General features: G+C 38.6%; 3 protein-coding genes across 12 annotated transcripts in view; 2 read left to right on the top strand and 1 right to left on the bottom strand.

Moving 5' to 3' along the window:
- Nucleotides 1-9859, top strand: part of kdm2ba (lysine (K)-specific demethylase 2Ba) — an 18391-nt gene extending 8532 nt beyond the window's left edge. For 4 of the 5 annotated variants that reach the window (XM_086173473.1, XM_086173470.1, XM_086173472.1 and 1 more), the window contains one exon: nucleotides 1622-2810. In XM_086173473.1, the coding sequence (XP_086029599.1) occupies nucleotides 1622-1803 (182 nt within the window). In that variant the 3' untranslated portion in view covers nucleotides 1804-2810. Of the gene's footprint in view, nucleotides 1-1621; nucleotides 2811-8987 lie in introns of those variants that run through there. The other variant, XM_086173475.1, reaches the window with a different exon arrangement.
- Nucleotides 1620-13529, bottom strand: rnf34a (ring finger protein 34a). 4 transcript variants are annotated; one of them, XM_086173479.1, is made up of 8 exons: nucleotides 13166-13529; nucleotides 12442-12660; nucleotides 10792-11178; nucleotides 9899-9961; nucleotides 8954-9155; nucleotides 8350-8379; nucleotides 8095-8136; nucleotides 1620-5575 (listed from the first exon to the last, which is right to left on the bottom strand). In XM_086173479.1, exons 1-8 carry the CDS (start codon nucleotides 13169-13171, stop codon nucleotides 5382-5384), a joined length of 1143 nt encoding a protein of 380 aa, XP_086029605.1. In that variant the 5' UTR covers nucleotides 13172-13529; the 3' UTR covers nucleotides 1620-5381. The 4 variants fall into 4 exon arrangements, with proteins under 4 accessions (XP_086029605.1, XP_086029606.1, XP_086029607.1 ...); XM_086173480.1 differs by having other exon boundaries at nucleotides 1620-5572; XM_086173481.1 differs by lacking the exon at nucleotides 8095-8136.
- c26h5orf34 (chromosome 26 C5orf34 homolog) lies at nucleotides 13404-20375 on the top strand. Of its 3 annotated transcripts, none has more exons than XM_086173477.1 (12): nucleotides 13404-13444; nucleotides 13662-13999; nucleotides 14449-14538; nucleotides 14619-15005; nucleotides 15418-15659; nucleotides 15754-15852; nucleotides 18422-18548; nucleotides 18677-18768; nucleotides 18849-18918; nucleotides 18995-19089; nucleotides 19473-19519; nucleotides 20089-20375. In XM_086173477.1, the coding sequence occupies exons 2-12, from the start codon at nucleotides 13796-13798 to the stop codon at nucleotides 20259-20261; spliced, it is 1626 nt and encodes a 541-aa protein (XP_086029603.1). In that variant the 5' UTR covers nucleotides 13404-13444; nucleotides 13662-13795; the 3' UTR covers nucleotides 20262-20375. The 3 variants fall into 3 exon arrangements, with proteins under 3 accessions (XP_086029603.1, XP_086029602.1, XP_086029604.1); XM_086173476.1 differs by having other exon boundaries at nucleotides 13410-13444; nucleotides 13756-13999; XM_086173478.1 differs by having other exon boundaries at nucleotides 13413-13431; nucleotides 13756-13999; nucleotides 19422-19519; nucleotides 20089-20105.

The raw sequence follows: 20375 nt of genomic DNA, 5'->3' as shown, positions 1-20375 counted from the left end.
ATGGCAGCTTTTTAATTTATTTGTCACGATGACAAAACCCTGTCCTCTTGACTATTACAAGGTTAATTTTTATTCACTTATATCTATAAAAATAAATGTGACCATTCCAGACATTGCAGCAGTCATTTCCCCCCAAGTATTTACCATCCAATAATGCTTTGTCCCAAATGCCAAAGTGAAGTTTGGTTTGGATTTTTCACGAATCTCATAAACTCTCTTTAAAAATTTCAATTATGTATAAGCTCTTGGCACTACAACGCATCCTGGGTTCTGGGGATCCTGCTAAGTTTAAATCAGACAACAATGGAAATAATAGAGAAGTACATCCGCAAGATTCCTGTCATGTTTCTATGAATAAATACGTTTCTATAAATAAATACAACTATAAATATAAATTAATTTGTGTTGACAGGAGGTAGGAGAACAAGCTGGGTAAATAAAATAAATTATGGCTTAATGACAGTTTTATTTTCTGGGACTCATGGTTAGAATGGTGCTATTGTGGTTGAAAAGAAAAAAAAAAGTCCTGGGGCAGAGCTGTCTTCTAATGCCCTCTTAATACGCCACTGTTCACGCAGTGCTTTGTTTATACATTACAACCAAAGTTTGACTCGACATGTATCATTTTAGTGTAGACCCTATACTTAAAGTCAAGGTCTAGTCGTCAAAGGTGAAGATCGAATAATGGCCAGAGTTCTTAGAAGGGCTCAGTGCTCCTCCCTGGCACATACGGCTGACACACACTGAATCCCAGACTCTTGTACTACACTTGTGTCTCTGTTCTGGTGCTGGAGTTGGACTTGAATTTGATGTAAGAAATACCACACTGCTTGAGTGTGTAATATCTAAGACCAGATTGATGTACAGATTCTGTAGTAGGCAATGAAAGGGCTTTGTCATGAAATGTCACTTTGGTACTTGTTTGTGCATCTCCAGGTCTCTGTTATGCCTCCAATATACAAGCAGTGCAATAAGACCACCCACTCAATTTTGCTCTGGAATGAATCCATTTTACAAACCTTTCAGGATTGAATCCTCTGTAATGTTGCAAGTATTAGGCACCACCTAGAGTTTTGCTTTTTTTTTTTTTTTCTTCCTTCTTCCTCCATCTTCTTAAACTAAAACCCATCCTAGGACATTTCTGGCATGAAGGACGCAGCTCGCTAATCAAGACAGAGTGGGTTTTAAGATGGAGGGGGAGGAGCCAAGATGTCTTGTCGGCTGAATTCACAACAGATCAAATGTATGGATAATTTCTTGATAACTAGGAAATTCCTCAACAATATTTGTACGTATGCCACAACCATAAACTTGTGGAACCAGGTGGAAAAGGGACATAATGTGTTCCCCTTAAATCCAGCCAGAACATCAATGATCCGTCCAGCTGCAGCTGTCTGTGGCAAGCAGTAACACAGAACCACAAAGCAGCTTTCCCCCTCAGGCTATGAAATCCCTCAGTCATCCATTTCACTTCACTACAAAAAGAGCCTTTAGGATTTATTATTCTGACTTTTTGAAAAGACCCCTTTTACTTAAACAAGGGTTCTTACATATTGTTATTGGCTAGATCTTTTCTAAATTCGGCTTGTGTTTGATTGGCATTTTGTCTGTTCCCTTTTAGTTTGTAACCGGGTGACAGACCATTCCCTTAACTTTTTCAAGCGCTGTGGAAGCATCTGTCAGATTGACCTCCGCTTCTGCAAGCAAGTGACCAAGATGGCCTGTGAAAGGTTCATTGCAGAGATGTCTGTGAGCGTCCCATTCAGACTGAAAGAGGACAAACTGCTGCAGAAGACAAGCTAGTTCCTAAAATGACCAAATGGATCAAGACTTTCTTTGCACTTAAAAGATTTTTTTTTTTTTTTTCCAAACTGGGCCTGTGATAAGTCTCTGAATCTGTGTCACAATGAACAAACTGACATTGCAGTCTAGGATGGGCTCTTCTTATATAAGAGGATAACACTTCACTGGACAATGAAAAAGGAAATGATATGTACTTGTGTTTAAATTGTACTTTTATAAAAAAAAAATGTGTAAATGACTGTTGGGTTGTTTATTTTCATTCTTTAGATATTGGAAAGTATTTTTATACAAGTATCATTTCATGAGTTTACAGTGTGTTTCCCACCTGCTCAGGAGCTAAATACCAGACAGGATGTGAACTGAACTGCCATTCTTCAGTTTCTTTTACTTTTTGCTGTCTCCTACCAGACAGTAAGACACGACAGTATCAAACTTTGAAAATGTACAGAAAGAAATATCAGACTAAATTATGTTAACCTCATCGTGAGTATCCAGAATGTATTTCCAGACGAAACAGAGATAACAAATGTTGCACTCTCTTACACCTTCAGATGTCTTTAGTCACACTAACACTTTTATGAAGAGTTCAGTGTTGTGGTTGATGGGGTTAATGCCAACAATTGAATATTAATTTATTATTTTGTTATAACAATTTGTATTTATTCGTGTATTTAGCAACTAGTACTTGATTGATATAGTTATCTCACAGAGGTCTGTCAAATAATGTTTGCAAATTTATCAAAATGGTTGCTTATTGTAGGGCTCAGAGGATCTGGTTTAACAGTTAAGCCTGGACCAGGATCTTGGTCATCGCTGGCTTTGGTTTTCTATTATGCAGTCAGTCCCCCATTTTAACTATAACATTTGCAAATAACTGGTATCTTTAAATTATGACTCCATGCGGTTGGTGTTGTGCGTATTTTGGGATGTCTTGTGCTGTGATTGATCTGCTATCGCCAAAAACAAAGTGCTAACGTGCATTAAAAATTATTTCATTTGTACCATCATTGGAGTCTTGTCAAATTCTTTTACATTCAATAGTAGTGAAAACATGCAGTAGTGAATACAAGTTAAAACATGCAAAATTGCATATTTATTATGCAATAAACTGATTTGGGCACAAACTATCAATCATATAATCAGAAACTTATCAGTGTAAAACTGATAGTTCTCAGGTCTTAAATGTTCAATTGTAAGTTCTTTCATTTCCATATTTCTTGTACAATTCTTGAAATTCACAAATTCTTTTACTGTTTTTTATACGCACTCCTGTTAGTTATATGGAATAAAATCTTAATAGCTCAAAATAGAACAAAAGAGGCTTAATACTGCATGGGACCATGTACACTAGGCACGAAAACCCAAATTGATCAAAAAGTGGCTTAAATAGTATTTGATGGCCTGTTACTTGCATGAGATCAATCTAAATCCAAAGCGTTTGCTCACTGCTGAGTGTTGTGGATTAGCCAATGGTCATCATTCCCGCTATTACTCCTCCGACTTCTGTATTCACTACCTAATATTAAAGAGTGATTTGTTCTTATTTTTACATTTATTTGACAGTTATGTCCTGTTCCCTGCAATTTCTTCCAATTTTCCCAGCTCATACTAATTACCATCTAAGAATTTAGGTAGGTTATTTGAGCTTGTTTATCAATGCACATGGAGTCAACCCAACATGACTCATATAAGTAGGGTCACATTTACAGGAAGAACCATTTCTTGTTTATCCTTTAAAAACTGAATACTCAATATCCTTTAAGGCAAAATATTCAAAGTAGATCCTGTAGATATAGACACTAGGAAAAGTCACATTAACATTGTGTGTGCATAGTTCAATGAGTGAATGTATAAGTTGTAAAAATAAATATTGACTACCTCCATGAACCTTGACTCATTCTGCAATCATAACTAATCATTTATCCATGATAGGACACCACTAATGTGTGCTTATACAAAAACAGTTTAATTATAATCTTTACCAAAATAAAAAGATCAACAGTCCCAAATACAAAGACCAAATCTTACAATTATGCCCTCACTAAAAGAAAAGTGCAACCTCCTTGTTTCTCTTTATGATTGTAGGGGGACATCATTATTGTAATAGCAGCATTGTTGACTCTGTGGATGCAGCAGAGCTGGTTATTTCTAAAGAGGCTGGATGGGGAGTAAAGAAAGCCATGGAAGTTGTATGCTGTAAAACGTAACCAGTGTCTCACCGTGTGTCATCATGCTCTGTTACAAGAGGGGCAAATAGCTCAAGCAAACCAATTTAACACATTTCAAATCACTTGACAAGACAAACTTGATATTAATAAGGTAACCCGATCCATGGGACAGTTCAACATTTGTTATTACACAATTTAGATGAATTGGGAAAAATATAGATGTATACATCTCATATGGATCAATATATGCAAATGTACATGAACAAGTAATCTATGTATTTTCTATACCACAGGAGTCTGTTTACTTGTTGCTATATCTTTGAATAGTTAGCTCGATAGATTATTCCTACATGATTAAATAAAAAGCTTTAAGACACTTCATCCCATTCCCAACAGTAAATGACAACACAAGTAAAAACATTCAGTTTCACATCCCTGTTCAGCTGAAAATAGGGAAGATGAATAGATGAGTTAGCACCAGTTTGTCGTCAAACAGGACAGCAGATTAGCTATTGCTGTAATAACAGACTTCATAAGATCATTTAGACGTTATGTACTGTAAGTAAATAAATATTAATAATGCATTCACTAAACACATTTCTTCCTCATCAACCACAATATCTCTAAATTACAGCAGACCATTATCTGCTAGTTCGAATAATTAGAATGTAACTTGAAAAAGTTACACATGATCGGCTTTTGAAATGTACGAGACATTTTGCCAAGAATTAGCAATACATGTTCTGACTCAGCCATATTTCTTAGTCTTTGTTTGGAGTGAACTGTGAGAAGTGGTGCAAGAGTGAGAGCAAAGTGACCTCTGGTGATGAGTTGCAGACTTGCCTGGACACAGTAGAGGGATGTGATGGGTGAGGGAAACGAGGGTTTCACCCATTTTTTGGCACCTAGTTCAGTTTTTCCTCTCTGTGGAAAGGATCAGTGTGTGTTTGTCCACGGTGTTAAAAAGATATGTAGTCACTCTGAGCGGTTGTCAAAAGATAAATGCTAACAAAGGCTACAGTTTATAGGCAGATTTGAAGGTCATGAGTTGTGTTAACAGGACTTACGCGGCCAATGCCACACATTCTTTGTATTGAACAGTTATTAGGAAAAATAAAAACAGATGCTTGGAAATAAACACAGATCAGATATGTTTGTGTCAGGATTGAGGGATTGTGGGAGTTACTGTCCTTCGTCGTATACTGGAAAGCAAGTCAAATTCTTAGGGAAAACATTGTCCTCGTAATATATTAATGTGCAAATAATATGAAAGTTTGGAGCATACAAACATTGAACATCCGTGAAACTGCTTTCAGGGACTCCATAGTTTGAGCTGCATGGTTGTTTCAAGTACAGTCTCAGGTGGAAATGCTGCTGTGATGCCAAGTGCTGTGAAGTTGCAGTGATGCATTAGGACTTGAAGACGTGCACAGCCCTTACTACATACTGCCTGCAGATCGGACACTCATTCATCCTCTTGCCACATTTGGTGCAAGTCACCATGTGACCGCATTCTAGCAGAACACAGTCAATCACTGCGTCCATGCAGATTCTACATAGGTTGTCGTCGTGGATCGTCAGCGGACCCTTCTCGTTGTGATCTGCTTCAAAAAAAAAGAGGGAAAAATTTAAAATCCTTTAACCATGACAAAGAATATGTTATCATACAATGGAGGATAAGGTGGCAGCAGATCTCAGCTGTTCAGTGATAAACCTGTGGACTCTATGCAACAAACACTGAAGCCATGATTGTTATGTACAACCTACACTTAGGTCCGTTGATAAGTAGCCAATATCTTTATCGTGAGAGCCTTTCAATTTGAATGAGAGATCTCAAATCATAAATTAAAGTCTACTCAGTTTTAATCAGCGCTTTATCATTACATGCCCAGCACCAGTTATCGCTGATTGTACATTGAAATGCATGAAGGTGCTGCAGAAAAGAGCTCCTGACATGACTACTGTCAGACACAGAAGAAACATACATCGCTGCAATACACCCTTAAGATCTTCAGTCAGCTGACTGAAGACATCTTCACCACCTTCACATTGAGCGCTCACATTAGGAGGACTGGAAATAATTATTGCACGAGCCTTAAACCAGAATCCAGGTTGTCATTGCGGTACTAGTCATAATAAAAAGAGACACGAAGGAGCATAAATAGAATAAAAAAGGTTTAAATTCCGTTTCTGTTCTTAATCATGCTGTCGAGGTATGAAACATTCTGCTTGCCTCTTCAACTTAGATGCTGCATGAAGTCTCCATTTGTTTCTTAATCTGTCCCTGCCATGAATTATTGTAAACCTTTGACCTGGATATTCATGTTAACAGATATCATAAACACTGACATTGTGTTAACCAACTATGCTTAATGTGGGTTTGGAGAACAAAATAAGGCAGATCGCATGTACATTGTTGGCAAACGAGCATTTTATTTACAAAAAGAATTTATCCTGTTTTTTTGTGCATGCGTCACTTTACGTCTATGTGTCAATTAAGATTGGTTCTCTGGTTTATTTTGCTGTAAAACTCAGGCATGCCTGTTGTTTTCCAAAACATTAGAAACCTACCTTTAGCAGTCAGCAAATCAATTTCTATCCTTATTTACTGCATTTTAATGTGCAGGAAGAAAGAAAGAAATCCCTTATCCCTATTTTGTGGTTTTAAGTAATACATGCAGCAAACATTAGCAAAATTTTACCACTGCATTTAACCCATCATGGGGGCATCACCGGGGGAACGGTTAGGGACTCTCAACAACACTTCAAAAGGCCAGGAGAATCTCAGGAATCCAACCAGGATCTTTCAGTTTTAAGAGGACAGCTCTTACCACCTGAGTCATGCATACTCCAGAGGTATTTCTTTTCCATTTCTTTCATTTAAGTACCTTAACATATAACATTCCTAAATGGCCAATTGTCAATCGGTAGACTGATGGTTGGCTCTAACTCCAAGTCCTCTAATTTTGGCTACTTTTAGATCTTCCGTCTTAAAACAAAAGGGAGAGCTTTATTAAATCCATATAAATGTAACAAAATGATTTTCTTTTTTAGTCAGTCTCTGTTATGGTCCCAGTCTTCCTCTGGCAAGCTCACCATCAGAATCTTGATCTTGCCACCATATCATCCAATTTATTTTCTAGATCAATGAGTCTTTTCTTGAGTATCAAAACTCTCAATACCCTGCGTGCGTTTGTATTCAATTGTTCATAGGCTACTCAAAGTTTACATTAGTTCTTAACCCAGATGAGGTTAATTCCACTCTGCTTATATCCTCTTAGCTAGATCTGTTATCTTTACATACAATTCAAAACACAACTTTTTTTCTAATTCTAATTGTCTCTATTTATGTTTATATTCATACTTTATTGACACCATAACTGTTTCGCTGCTGTGACAAAAGAATTTCCCTATGGGGATCAATAATGCGCATCTTATCTGTATGCATGTTTTGCCAAGACTGTAAGGATCAAGGTTACACAATCTAGCAGTTTTTCTGCCATACATTGCAGACATTTCTATAAAACAAATACACTTTGTTAATACTGGGACTCTGTCATACTAGCCATTGAAATGTGCGTCTAAATTGCCTGCACTGAGTTTTGCTTTTAGCAACACTGTAATTAAGACTATTTCATGTACAGATCACCTCATCTTATTCCACTGAGTCTAATCTTTGTGAAGTCACATCCAGGAAAAACCTCAAAAGTGCCTATGCATGATTAAGTATCAGGTGTCAGGATGTTTCTGTGACAAGTGGAAGGTTGATCACTGGCAGATAGCTGTAGGATGACTTAATTACCAGCTTAGCATATTGCAGTTCCTAGCACAATTATGATGACCATGGATGAACACATAAAGACTGTGAATAGCAAAGATACATGTCAGGGTGGATCAGGGTTCCTGAGGCATGATAAATGACAGTGAAATGTAGATCTTGATAAAGAGACGAGATAAAGAGGATGAAGAGTACAGAAACACCCATGGTTAACTGAAATAAACCCATGACAGTGAAAATGAAAATCTGCAGGGAGAATGCATTCATATGAATACATTTAAGATGGAGAGACAAAATACAGAAGTGGTGATAATGGCAACGCTGGATCAAAAGTCAAAGCCTTACCTCCAATGGCACCATTGCAGATAGGAGGGGGAAAGGCCACCACTTTACAGTGGGAGGAGTAAAGTAAGAGAGATTTGATCACAAACACATTTGAATCAGCCATTAAGTGTTAAGGTTTGCTCAGTGGAGAGGCTAAAACTCATTAGTGCCAGCAACTGTATGTCATAATAATGTTAGAAAGGGCATTAGGATTTCTATAGCAAGAAGCCCAATAATGTATCCAGAGCAGAAAACAGATGGATGAGAAAAGCTTACCTGTGGTTACAGTACTGCTCACATTTTCCACTGCAAGAAAAAAAGGTTAATTTTAGTAAACTTGTACAGCACCAAGATGATTTCTTAGACTGTAAAATAAATCCAAGCACCTATCAGGGCTGCACATTTTCTGTTGAATAACATCTAGCTGGAAAAACTTGACACCCCACCCTACCCCTGCTAATAATGTGATACATTATACAGTATCTCTGTCAAAATCCAAGCCTGTCTTAAAGCATTAGGTTTTGATTAATGTGTTGAGTCTGTTTTTTTATGTTGACTGCTCATATTTTTCCATCGATTTCCTATCATTGTTTACAAAATCAAGAGGAAAATCCCATGATTAAACAAGCTGTTAGTCATTTGCAGGTTTAAATCTGTACCGAGGAAGAGTCAAAGAATGACGTGGAAAAAATCATGAGGAAGAGCTCGTCTTACATCACCAGGACATTTGTAAACAAATACAAGGCAATTATTAAAACAAAGAAACAAACATATTCATTTTTCCATCTTGCCCCGCATTACATTCTCTACCAAAATTTGCTAGAGTCAACTAATGGAGAGCATGTAATATGGATAATAAATCATGAGTAATAATACGCACTAGATTTCCTGTTTTCTTCTGTTTCTCTATACAGTCTGCTGACTCGCTCCACGAGCTCCCACTTCTCACAGCAACCTGAATAGTTGACAAAGTTCCTGGCCAGGATTTCCTTCAGCTGCCTGACTGACAGCTCCTCGATTTCCCTCAAGCTTGAAATGTCAGACAGGGAGGCTCTGGCCCGACGTCGCGTGTGAGGACTCACCTGAAAAGTAGAAAACGTCACAGCTTCAATGTGACATTGTTGTAACTTAAAGTTGACCACTCAGTTTCAAAAAAACAACTGTGTGATGGAAGCAAGACACAGACTATGCATGAAACTAGGGGTATAAAAAAAAGGAACATTTTAGTGTATATAAGGAATGGCACATTCCCATATAATCATATTTGTAATTAACTTGCATTTTATATGTAAAAATCTTATGTTGGATAATCTAAATGACTATACATATCCACAATCATAAATATGAACAACTTAAGTATTAATATACTGTAAATAGACTATACTGTATATGAGAGTTGGAAAAAAAATGTCTCAAAATGTCGAATTGGGTGACTGTTTGGATGTATTGTATTACACCAGTATTTATTGCATGCCTCTTTGCTTCATTTAGGTTATTGACCAGATGTGTATGGATACTACTGGAACTGTTAGTTTGGCTTGGGGCCGAATACCTACATACACACATGTACATATATTTGCGTTTTTCACACCTATTTAAATAACAGATCATATGATTCATATTTCAATCCACATCGATAGTTCATTACATACAGTGACATATCTCTACCACTTTACTTACTGGCCTAGAAAGTGGCCAATTACACTTTTGTGTATTACATATTTCTTCCTTACCTCTAGTGCTGCAATAGAAATGGCAATATTGTAAATAAATTCAAAATGTATTCAGTCACAGTCTCCTTGAATGAATAAGGGACACAGATTACCTCAGGGGTGTGTTCATTGGCATCCAAGTTGAGGAGAGACACCGATGTGGCATCCCCTATATCCTGCAACACAAAAGAAATTGCTATTCATGACATGCTAGGAAAAAGCCAGTCAGCTGAGGATTTGGATTAGATATTGGTAAGCCGGGTCATTGATACCATGGGAACAATAATATCTCATTCCTTCCATTCATAGAAAAGCTTAGTGCTCCCTAAGCACTCCAAGTACAAGTATTTATAGCAGATCCTGTAGGCTTAGAGCCAAGCTCCCTTGTCAGAGTCAGTTTGTGATGCTTATTGCTCTGTGTATTATGTTTGGCCTTCCTGCGTTCTTGTCTTTGTTATCTGCTTCTAAGATGACTTATAAACTGAAGGCCAGGATGACAAACAGCAATAAGAATTAATTCAACAATAGATTATTTGAGAGGTAGGGCTGAAAAAAAAGCTTGAGACAGTCAACAATATAAAGTGACACAACAGCAGGCTACTTTATCAGCTTTTGTGCAGAGGAATAGGACACAATAGCAGAGGTACCTAAAGCGAGCTGAGGTATTCAATGCGAGTCTACCCCATCCCAAAAGGAAATGACAAGAAATCATTGAGGGATTGAACAGTTTTCAGAATCGCCAGGAGACAATCTAATTGAGAAACTGCTAGAAATGACCTCAAAAAGACTGGGAATGTAATTGGGTAATAAGACATTTCCTAAGAATCAGTTGCCTAAAAATCTATAAATATCACGAGTGTCTTAAGTAACTTTCATATTAACTCGCCATTGAGACAAATTTCTACCAAAGGAGAGATTCTCCACACCAGACCCCACAAACACACAGGCCCTTTTGCACTTCTCAGAGTTCCTGAAAAATCTTTGGACTTTTGGAAGAAATCCTGACCTGGTTGATGTCTGAGCTATCACTCCTGCTGAGCGGCTCCTCCTGAGAGGCAGCAAAAGTTGACAACTCTGACACAGACTGAGTGGTTGAAGGGGTTGGTGTGTAGAGGGAGCGCGAGTGGAAGCTGCCCGTGTCTAGGTCCTCCTCTTCTTCAATGCCTCGTTGACATAGTACCAACTCCACCAGATCTTCTTTTTCCCTGCATGTGTCGGTGGGGATATTATGGAGCATCAAATACTGGCGCAGGTCCTTGACTCTTAGACGCATTAGCCGAGGTCGCTGGAATGCCGTTGCCTTCAGCAAATGGCATGTGGCACATATTCGCAGATTCCCCTGAAACACTGAGCACAGAGAGCAAAAGCTCTTCTTGCAGTCGCTGCAAATATACTGGGAGACAAAAGTGAAGACAAAAGAGATGGAAATTAGACATATCTGGCATTTGAAAGAACCATTATTAGTTAAAGCATTTCAAAGACAGCACTTCCTCAATCAATGTTTTGCATTTAAATTCATCAACTGTCATTATCTATTTTTCCAGGTGGAATCAAGTTTAATATCGAGCTTTAATAAGATATAGATATGTAGTTGAATGTAGGTTTTGACATCATTGTAAGTATGAACTCAATGCTGACTGACTCAAATACTCTCCAAAAGCCAATAGTATGAATGTCGATTTTAATTTGTCAACAAACCAAAACCTTCCATTTCCAAAATGTGCACACAATCATGTACATGACTTTGCTATTTTCAAATCATTGGCATTGATATTACAGAGGGTTTTAATTCCAACAACAGATTTTAACATCTGCCTGATTTTTTTTTTCTCTTTCATTTTCTGATTCATAACATCTGTTTGACAAAACTGATAGGGTATTTTTACATGGTCACAATCCATTGTGCAAAGCTGGGAAAGCATTTTTTGACAGAAACTATTTAAATGATCCCTTCAAGCCAAATCAGTTCCAAAAACCTTTTCTAAAGTTTTCCATCATCCCCATCTGCTTACCCCTCCAGGCACAGAGCCAGCAGGTAGCTAATTCTTTTTAAGTGACAAACATCAAACAGTAATAAATGCAAGACTTGGGATTTAAGTTGCACAGTGAGACTGTGAAGCACATGGTCCAGAGGTAGACCCTGAGCTATGCATGAACATGAGGCTTCACTGGATCTGTTTTCTTTTTTTTTACACTCAGTTGAGACCCTACAGGATTGAAAAAAGAAATTCCCTTGGTGTGTAAGTCATGTTAACTTGAGCCCATTTCAGGTCTTCATGAATACCTAGTCAGCCATTAATTAACAAGCTTTATAATTTAAGTATTATCTTGGGAGGAGTGAGATTAATAAAATATGCCATGTATTGACAGATTTATCTTTCCTTGAAATTTTGAACGCCCCTGGCTTGTGAGGCGACAACATCAAAAATATGTTCACCATTTGTAAATGGGAAAGCAAGAAAATGAGTGTCAAAACATGGAAAACCATCGACATGCCAAATTCTGGATGCCTGTTTTCTGCTGCCAAGTGTAGAGTGTAATTACTAATGTGGTCTAAAATATGTATTGAATATGTTAATACGTTTCTAAGCATGCATCGTTCTTCTCATCCAGCCAACAGACAAATTCAAATCTTACAGAATGCCCGGATACCTACCTTCCTCCTAAAGACCGAGAAAGCCTGGCCACAGGTCTTGCACACAAGACTGGGGCTCCCTGAGCTGGTGGGCGGGTATGTGGAATATCCAGCACTTGGGGCAAATCTGAAGGGTCCAGCACCTGCTCCAAAACCTGGCTGCTGGCCTCTGACAGCCCCCGTACCCATGACTTCATTCAGCAGACCACAACATGAAGCCCACATGGATGAGGCCCCCGCCTGGCATCAACAAGCACCTTGACTTCAGTCTTTCATGGACTTACATAGATCTTACTGATGTGGCAGGTTGACAGTGTTACACAAGGATTGTAAGCTACCATAAGTCGCAGTCTATATATATCTAAAAAGAAAAACAACAACATAACTTCGACCGCTGGTATATGTGAATAGAGAAGGGTGCCGGTAAATTATACATGAGAAGGCTGAAAGCCCGGTGTCAGTTTAACACTATGAAGCGAAAACCATGCAGTTAGGAGAAGCAGGCAGTTGCGGCTGACAAACCAGAAAGGGCATTTTAAAATTTTATGGATGATGTTCACAATAACCACATTCAATCTATAGTGTACATTGATGTTGTCGTGTCGACTGACAGTTGTTAATACACCATTTGAAAATGAAAACAGCTGGTTTTCACAACAAGCTAGGCGAAGCTTTACGCTGCTCCGAAACATTAGCGGCAGCTAGGTTAAGCTATACGCTGACAAAATGAGTGGAAAAAGCGCACCTTCATTGCAGCTCCAACTTGTGAATTGCGAACGAGCAAATTGGGGGTTCATTCATCGCAAACTGGGGTGTCGTTTCTTCGGTTGGACTGCGTAAAAACGCCTCGGTGAGCTGAGTAACGACCGACCACAAACCGAGATGCTTCCACTGCTTCGTTTTCTTCTTCGACAGCTCGGAGGGCAGTGGCCGACTAAACAAACCGTGCGCTACTACCACCAGCAGGGAGAGTGTGGGATTCGCCGACATGTAAACTCGACTCATGCTATCGTAAGCCATTAGGGTAATGTACATTTCCCTACATTCGGCGTTTTTATCCATTTTCTAACACACTGAGACAAAACTGGATCGCCGTCACCAATCTCCGTTCATGAACCCCTGATAGCGGGAAAGTCGTGTTTCCTTGTCTTTATTTCTTATTTGGACGAAGCGAAGCTCTTATTGATACGTTTGAAGGGTCTACTTTTCACTCTCCCCTAACTACTGTACTTTAATTTTAGGCAATACTTATTTTATAAACTTTTGGGAGGAAAAATAATCTTCGAAAGAGGTAGCCGTCCCATTCTGATGACGTCAGCGTGTTTTTCAATTTAGCGCGGCTGAGGTTTGTAAACGGAGGAGGTACCTGGTGATCATGGAGAAAACCTCCGGCCCCAAGTTGATGACAATGTACGAGGACGAGTCTGTTTATCTTTGCTTTGCCGACGGAACCGAGCTCCAGCTGTCGCCGTGCGGCTCCGAGTTCATGGTGGTTAAAAATCGAGAGCCAGTCGGACCCTCCCTTCTCCCCCCGGAGAGAGTCCTGCAGAGGACGAGGTTCACCATCAGCGCCTTCAGGGTAGGATCCAAAGCCAGCTCGTTTACAGTTTGAGTCAGTTAATCTGTTTAACCAGGGTTTCGTTATAGTTTTGAATCCTGTTTATAATGATTGCACTGTATCTCAACCAAATCTTGTCTCTTGTTTCTCCGTAGAAATGTCTGTGTCTGACTGCTCTTCATTTTACATCGTCCACTGTGTTCTTCATTTCTACAGTTCTGAAAACCCTAAAATTGATCTGATATTCACTGCTTCATTTATTCTACTTTTTCAACTTTTTTCATTTGTCTTGCCCCTTTCATGTTGCTGTCTCCATTTCCCTTCAGTTTGTGCTTTTTGAATTTCAACAGCCTAGAATTCTTGTTTTTACTTCAAATAGAAATATAAATCAACTGTCTTATTATAGCGGTTTATCCTGATTTGTGAATGAATATTATTGCACTGGCCTCCAAAGCAATTTCACTTTTTAGGACTTGATAATAACTGCATTGGCCTTTAGGAATAAGTATGCCAGTCAGCCATATCTTCCAGAGGAACTCATCCCTGCTGCCCACAAACAGGTACAATAAGCTTTTGCAGCTGCCTGAAACGGCTGCCTTCTTTGTTGACTCCAGTATTTTCCACATTTTTTCCACTGCAGCCATTTATCAGTACTGATTCGGACGTGCGCTGGCCAGAAGTTTTCTCCAGTGAGGCTAAGTTGGGGCCGAGAGGCGAGACCACTGTCTCATCAGAGGATGGGCGAGCTGCGTTGTTGCTCTTGCCCTCGGGTGAAGAATTTTCCCTGCAGTTCACATGCAGACTCAGTCAGCCTCACCATCAGATCCTGAGCAAGTATTCAAGCAGAGATGCTGATTCTAGACCTGATGCACAAAAGCAGCTTGCAGATGATTTAACCCATAAGGGTGACAGCTCCCGTGACAACGCCTCTGAAACCCAACTTGAAGGAAAAAAAGGAATTGAACAACTTAGTTTAAGATCTTCTTCTCAGAATTTATCTGGCGTCAGCCATTGTCATCATCCACAGGTAAGTTTTCTTTCAAGGACACAAGAAGCACCCCTACTTATGGCAGCAATTTTGTTTGATATTCTAATGTTCAAATTGACCATTATCTGGACAGGTTTTGTTAATATGTAACTATTTTACTGGATATGGCCAGAGTTTTCTGAAGCATCTATTACCATTATTCTCATGTATAACACTTATGTCACTAATGTTTTACTTTTTATATTTTTCTGACTTGCAATGGGATTTATTGCATTGCTTCTACCCCAAACCCTAAAGCGATTGCAATGCATTGTCTCATCCTGATTAGTCTACTTCTATTTCTCGATTGACTGTCCTTCAAGTTCAGTTTCATGATCACTGTTTTTTCATTGTTTTTTGTTTTTATTATTACTGATGCAGCATTTATTTATCTATTTCATTTTCATTTCAGCCAGAGCAAAGGTACCAGACCACCAAAGTGGTCCAGCATCACTCTGGCCTTGCTGTCCCGCCCACTTGGCGCTATCCTCTCTCCTTAGCCCAGCATCACCGGGCGGCTCATCCCCTTAAATCAGCTCACGATGTTGGAGCAGACAAAGCCAGTGAATACACATCAAACATACCTATAGAAGACAGACAGTCACTGCTTCCTCAGGCATTGCCTCTCACCTGTCAATCTCCTCATCGGCACAGGTTCATTGACGAGTTAGCAGAATTCTATTCTAGACATTAAGCATACTGTTTTGTTTTTTAAATGATTTTCAAACCATTTCTTGTCCTTTCAAAGGTGGAGGTTAAAAGACCCCTTTTCCACAAAAGAACATTCAGACCAAGAATCTTCAGCAGAGTTGGTGAAGGTGATGTGGTGTAAAGGAGTGACCTACAGGTAAAGCGTCTTTTAATGGCATCACTGGAAGGCTTTTGAAATCCTTCCACACTGATTGAGACAATTACATCGGAGCCTGTAATCACTGCATGCCTCCAATAATAGTCTTTTTTTTCTTTTATTAGATAACGTTCTTATTTATCATTTGCTTAATCATAGACTACAGATTAGTATCCGAGTTACAACGTCATGCTGGTATTCCACATTTGGAGTGTTGCTTTCACATGAATATAGCTTTCATATTCTCATATTCCTGCTTTCTTGATAAATACCCGTATCCATATTTATGCTTCAATATTTCTGTCACCGTTATTTGGCTGAAGTTGCACCTGTTCAGGTACTCAGTTTGAGTGGGAAACCTTGATAAGATGTAAAGATCCCACAGTATCCTGATTTCTTGAGGAAATCTTTTCAGGGTCCTGTTGAACTGTCAGCATTGTCTGAAAAACTTGACCATCATTATCAAGGAATCCATAGTATTTGTAAGCTCTGAATATTTACTGGATTAGCATTTGGAATTTTATATGCAACAACACATACACAATAGACAATAAAAAGTAGTTAGTGGTTCGGAAAGATATTGTGTAACTTTGAATAAATCATTTTCAAAGTAGTCAGATGCACATTTATGTATAGATAAAATGATGTAGTGGTGTACCAACAGTGTAACTATAATCCTAAACATTCACTGATGCGGCACTTGATGATTAATTCTGGTACTTTTGTAGTTTTTTTAAATCATATTTTAGAAATTAATTTATTTCATTCATCCATTCATGCTTAATCTTCTTCTTTTCCTTTTGGTTGTCCCCTTCAGAGGTCACCACAGAAAATCCCCCGCCTCCGTCTAACCTTATTATCTACATTTACCCACTTCTCTTACACCAACTAACCTCATTTTTCATTTTCACTCCATCCATAAATCTACGCTTAGGGCTTCGTCTGGGCCCCCTGCCTGGTATCTATCCGTCCATATATCAACTGTCTCTCCTCTGTATATGACCGATCCATCTCAGTCTGACTTCATCTCCAGAACATCTAAACTGTGCTGTCCCTCTGCTAGACTCATTCTTGATCCTATCCATCCTCCTCACTCCTAAAGAGAACCTCAACATTTTTACCTTCCCTATCTCCAGCTCTCAGGGGGTCTCAGGGGGCGGCATGGCGCAGGGGGTTGGAGCGATCGTCCTTGAAACCCAATATTCCTGGTTCTGTTCCCAGCTCCTCCTAGTGTGTGGAAGTGTTGTTGAGCAAGACACTGAACCTCTAACTGCTCCCCTGGCTCCGCTAGATGGCTGCCAACTGCTCATTGTTCATCCATGATGGTTTTAATCTGGAGAGGAATTTCCCACATAAATAAAGTACAATAAATACACTTGCACTCATTTTCACACCTCTTTTCTACATTATTTGTTACTCTGGACTATTGACCCCAACAACCCCAATATCCTCCACCTTTTTTTTAGTTCTACCACATGTAGCCTCACCATTCCACTTGGATTCCTCTCATTCACACACAAGTATGCTATGTTGTTGCTGCTAATCCTCAGTACCCTAATATGCAGAGCACACTACCACCTCTCTAGATTTTCCTCGATTTTCTCTCACTACAGATCACAATGTCATCTGCTAACATCAAACTGTGGAGATTTCTGTCTAGCCTCATCTGTCAGCCCCCCCATCACTATAGCAAACAAGAATGCTCTAGGAAATCAGAGCTGATCCCTAATACACTCCTACCTTCATCTTTAACTCCTCTGTCACACCTACCTCACCACTGTCTTACAGCTCTCATGCATGTCCTCACTCTAACATACTTCATTACCTCTCCAGACTTTCTCATGCAAGTCTGCAGTTCCTCTCTCGACACCCTGACATATGCTTTGATTTAGATCTGGCAAAAATGCAGCTCTCTCTGACCCTCTCTGTATTTTTCTCAACATTCTCAAAGTAAATACTGCATTTGTTTCTATGCTAATACTGCCAACCCCTTCTTGGCATGAAAACACACTGCAGCTAATGAATACTCACTTCTGCCTTGAGTCTAGCTTCATTACTCTTTTGTGACTTAAGTCACACTAAATGTTCACAAAATGAATAGATTTACTGTCTTACTACAAGTCTAATTCATCATAAGTATAAATTCACATCCAAATACAGTGTCTAGTTTTTATTTTAAATTTTCCTGAAATCCCTCTCTTTTGTGAAATTTAGTGCTTGTTTTCAAGTGTCTTGCTGGTAAATGTAAAGTGTTTTTATTATGTCCAAAGTGAATGTCTGGATGTAAACAATACCATTTTGAATCCTTCTTATCATTATAGTGATATTATAGGATATCAAAATATTTCCACACTGTAGATTTAGCATTTGAAACATAACAACCATCATAAAAGGACTTTCCACATATCATATTTGACAAATGCTGTTCATATGAACACACACATTTGTGTTATTCTAAGTTCTTATTTTGACTTAATATGTTACATATCTGGCACTGAAATTTGCCCTGAAGTTTCTGCTGTGATTCAATGTGTCTTGAGCTACATTGACTGTGTTTGTGGACATGCAGGATATTGATGGGAGCTGTTCCAGCCATAGAGGTATCTACCGAAGATGGATCAGTTATACGATCAAATGGTGTCCTTAATACTTATTTTACTCATTACAAACCTGATCTCCAGTCAATGGGGTTGAATGTAAGCCTCTTATATTTTCCTACAAATATTTCTCATATTATCCTTCCATTTGAAAATTCTCAACACACCAGGAATGGGTGTCTGGGCTCCTAAACTTTTAAAATGTACTTCATAAACACATTTCACAGGTGAAAGTAGTAACCTACCATCTCAGCAGTCTCCCACCTGATGTGTCTGGTCAGGTGTACTCCATTCGCTCGGTTCTGAGTTGTGCTCACAGGTAAGCTCCTAATCCTTGTGTCTGATGAATTGATGACTTTGGCTGTTGTGTCTCACTGACCATTGTATGACTGTTTTCAGGATGCTCACCTGCTACAATGAGTCCAAGCAGTCACTGAAGCTTCATTCCACTCCAAGCTGTTTGCAAGAGGTGATACCGCCTGCTGTTACTACAGTTACATAGTTATTATCTGTTCCTACTTGACTGACTTTTATTCTGTTTAAAGGATATTTTTTCAAAACCTGTGGTGTTTGAAGAAACCCTCCAAAATCCTGTTCCAGCTAAGCAACGGGTGAATGACACTCCGATACCAGAAAGCCAGTGAGTTATGTATATTTCAGATTATTTCCGCTGATGAACAACACAGAAATGAAAATCTTTCAAAAGAGAAGTTATTTGCAATGTTTGTGAGATAAACTTTTATAGTCAGCCCAACTGTTAAATGTTCATGACGCATTCAGTTTGCTAGATTTTATAACTGAGGCCAATTTCTGTAAAGGTCAACACTCAGTTTTTAGGTCCCCTCGACTAGGATCATTGGGTATCACCCAATTTATTATCACTTTATTGGCTGTTGTTACAAGAGCAGTGTGATTTTATCTAAATCTCTCCTTTAATCTCTTTGTCCCATTTGTCTTCTTTTGATCCAACAGCTATATTGACAGCTTTTGTATATAATGCATTTTCTTTTCAAATTGCTACAGTTTGGATCTTGTTGCTACAGAATTGGAGAAGATAAAAAGATTTAACTGTATCCTTCAATGCCAAGAAGATAGAATGCAGCAACATACTATGCAATAACACATTTTTGTGACAAGTCAACAGAATGCTACAAGATAAACATTGTCCTCCATTACCTTATAGTGTCTGGAATTCATAACTATTGGCCACATTATTGTATATTTGCTATTGAGAAACGTAAAATGGAAGTAATTGCTCTATAAAATTACAAATCAGACTTTCCACATTTTAAGTTATTTTGAATTGCCTGTCCCTTTCATAAGTACCCACTATTTATTGCAGTGACGAACATTGTGAGATAGAAAATGCGGACAAATGTTCTACATATGCGTCAGGCTACCACAATATGTGGGTGTTGTGCTAAAAAAAACAATTTTATATTACGTTCATTTTATGAAAATATGACAATGCTTTACCATTCTATGATGTACTATTGAGTAATAGGTATATTACTTTTTGAAATGTGAAAATTAGTAGAGTGATCATACTTATTGTCAGCTGCTAATTCAACTACATATGCTTTACTTTATATGAATAATGTTGAAGTCAGATGTGTAATCCTTAACATTCTATAACTAGTTTTGCTGGAGAAAAAAGAACTGGTTAGATGTGAAAAACTCTGTATAGAAAATACTATGACGGGAGAGACTCACAAGCCAGTAAGCGAGAGAAATGTAGCGGAAGCTCTCCACAGGACGTCCAAAGCCATACAAGATATTGATGCACTCATATCTGCAGCCACACTCAAGTGAAATAATCCTGGAATAATTTTAACAGGAAAAAAAAATGCTCTTTAATTTGATTGTTGGGAAATTCTTTTATGATCGGGCCATGACTAGACGCAAATAAAGATATGTCCCATTTGT

This window comes from Fistularia commersonii, chromosome 26, assembly GCF_037954325.1.
Source record: "Fistularia commersonii isolate RoL2024-O1a breed Wild chromosome 26, RoL_Fcom_v1.0, whole genome shotgun sequence".
NCBI lineage: Eukaryota > Metazoa > Chordata > Actinopteri > Syngnathiformes > Fistulariidae > Fistularia > Fistularia commersonii.
This window is presented reverse-complemented; position numbering and strand designations above follow the sequence as displayed.

Bases quoted from the DNA above. Each gene is read 5' to 3' on its own strand.
- c26h5orf34 (XM_086173477.1), top strand. From the start codon at position 13,796: ATGGAGAAAACCTCCGGCCCCAAGTTGATGACAATGTACGAGGACGAG. The intron at 15,853-18,421 runs GTAAAGCGTCTT...GTGGACATGCAG, and splicing joins TGTAAAGGAGTGACCTACAG to GATATTGATGGGAGCTGTTC. The intron at 19,090-19,472 runs GTGAGTTATGTA...AAATTGCTACAG, and splicing joins ACTCCGATACCAGAAAGCCA to TTTGGATCTTGTTGCTACAG.
- rnf34a (XM_086173479.1), bottom strand. The intron at 9,962-10,791 runs GTCAGGATTTCT...TTTGTGTTGCAG, and splicing joins ATAGCTCAGACATCAACCAG to GATATAGGGGATGCCACATC. The intron at 9,156-9,898 runs GTAATCTGTGTC...TCTACTTTTCAG, and splicing joins CCAATGAACACACCCCTGAG to GTGAGTCCTCACACGCGACG.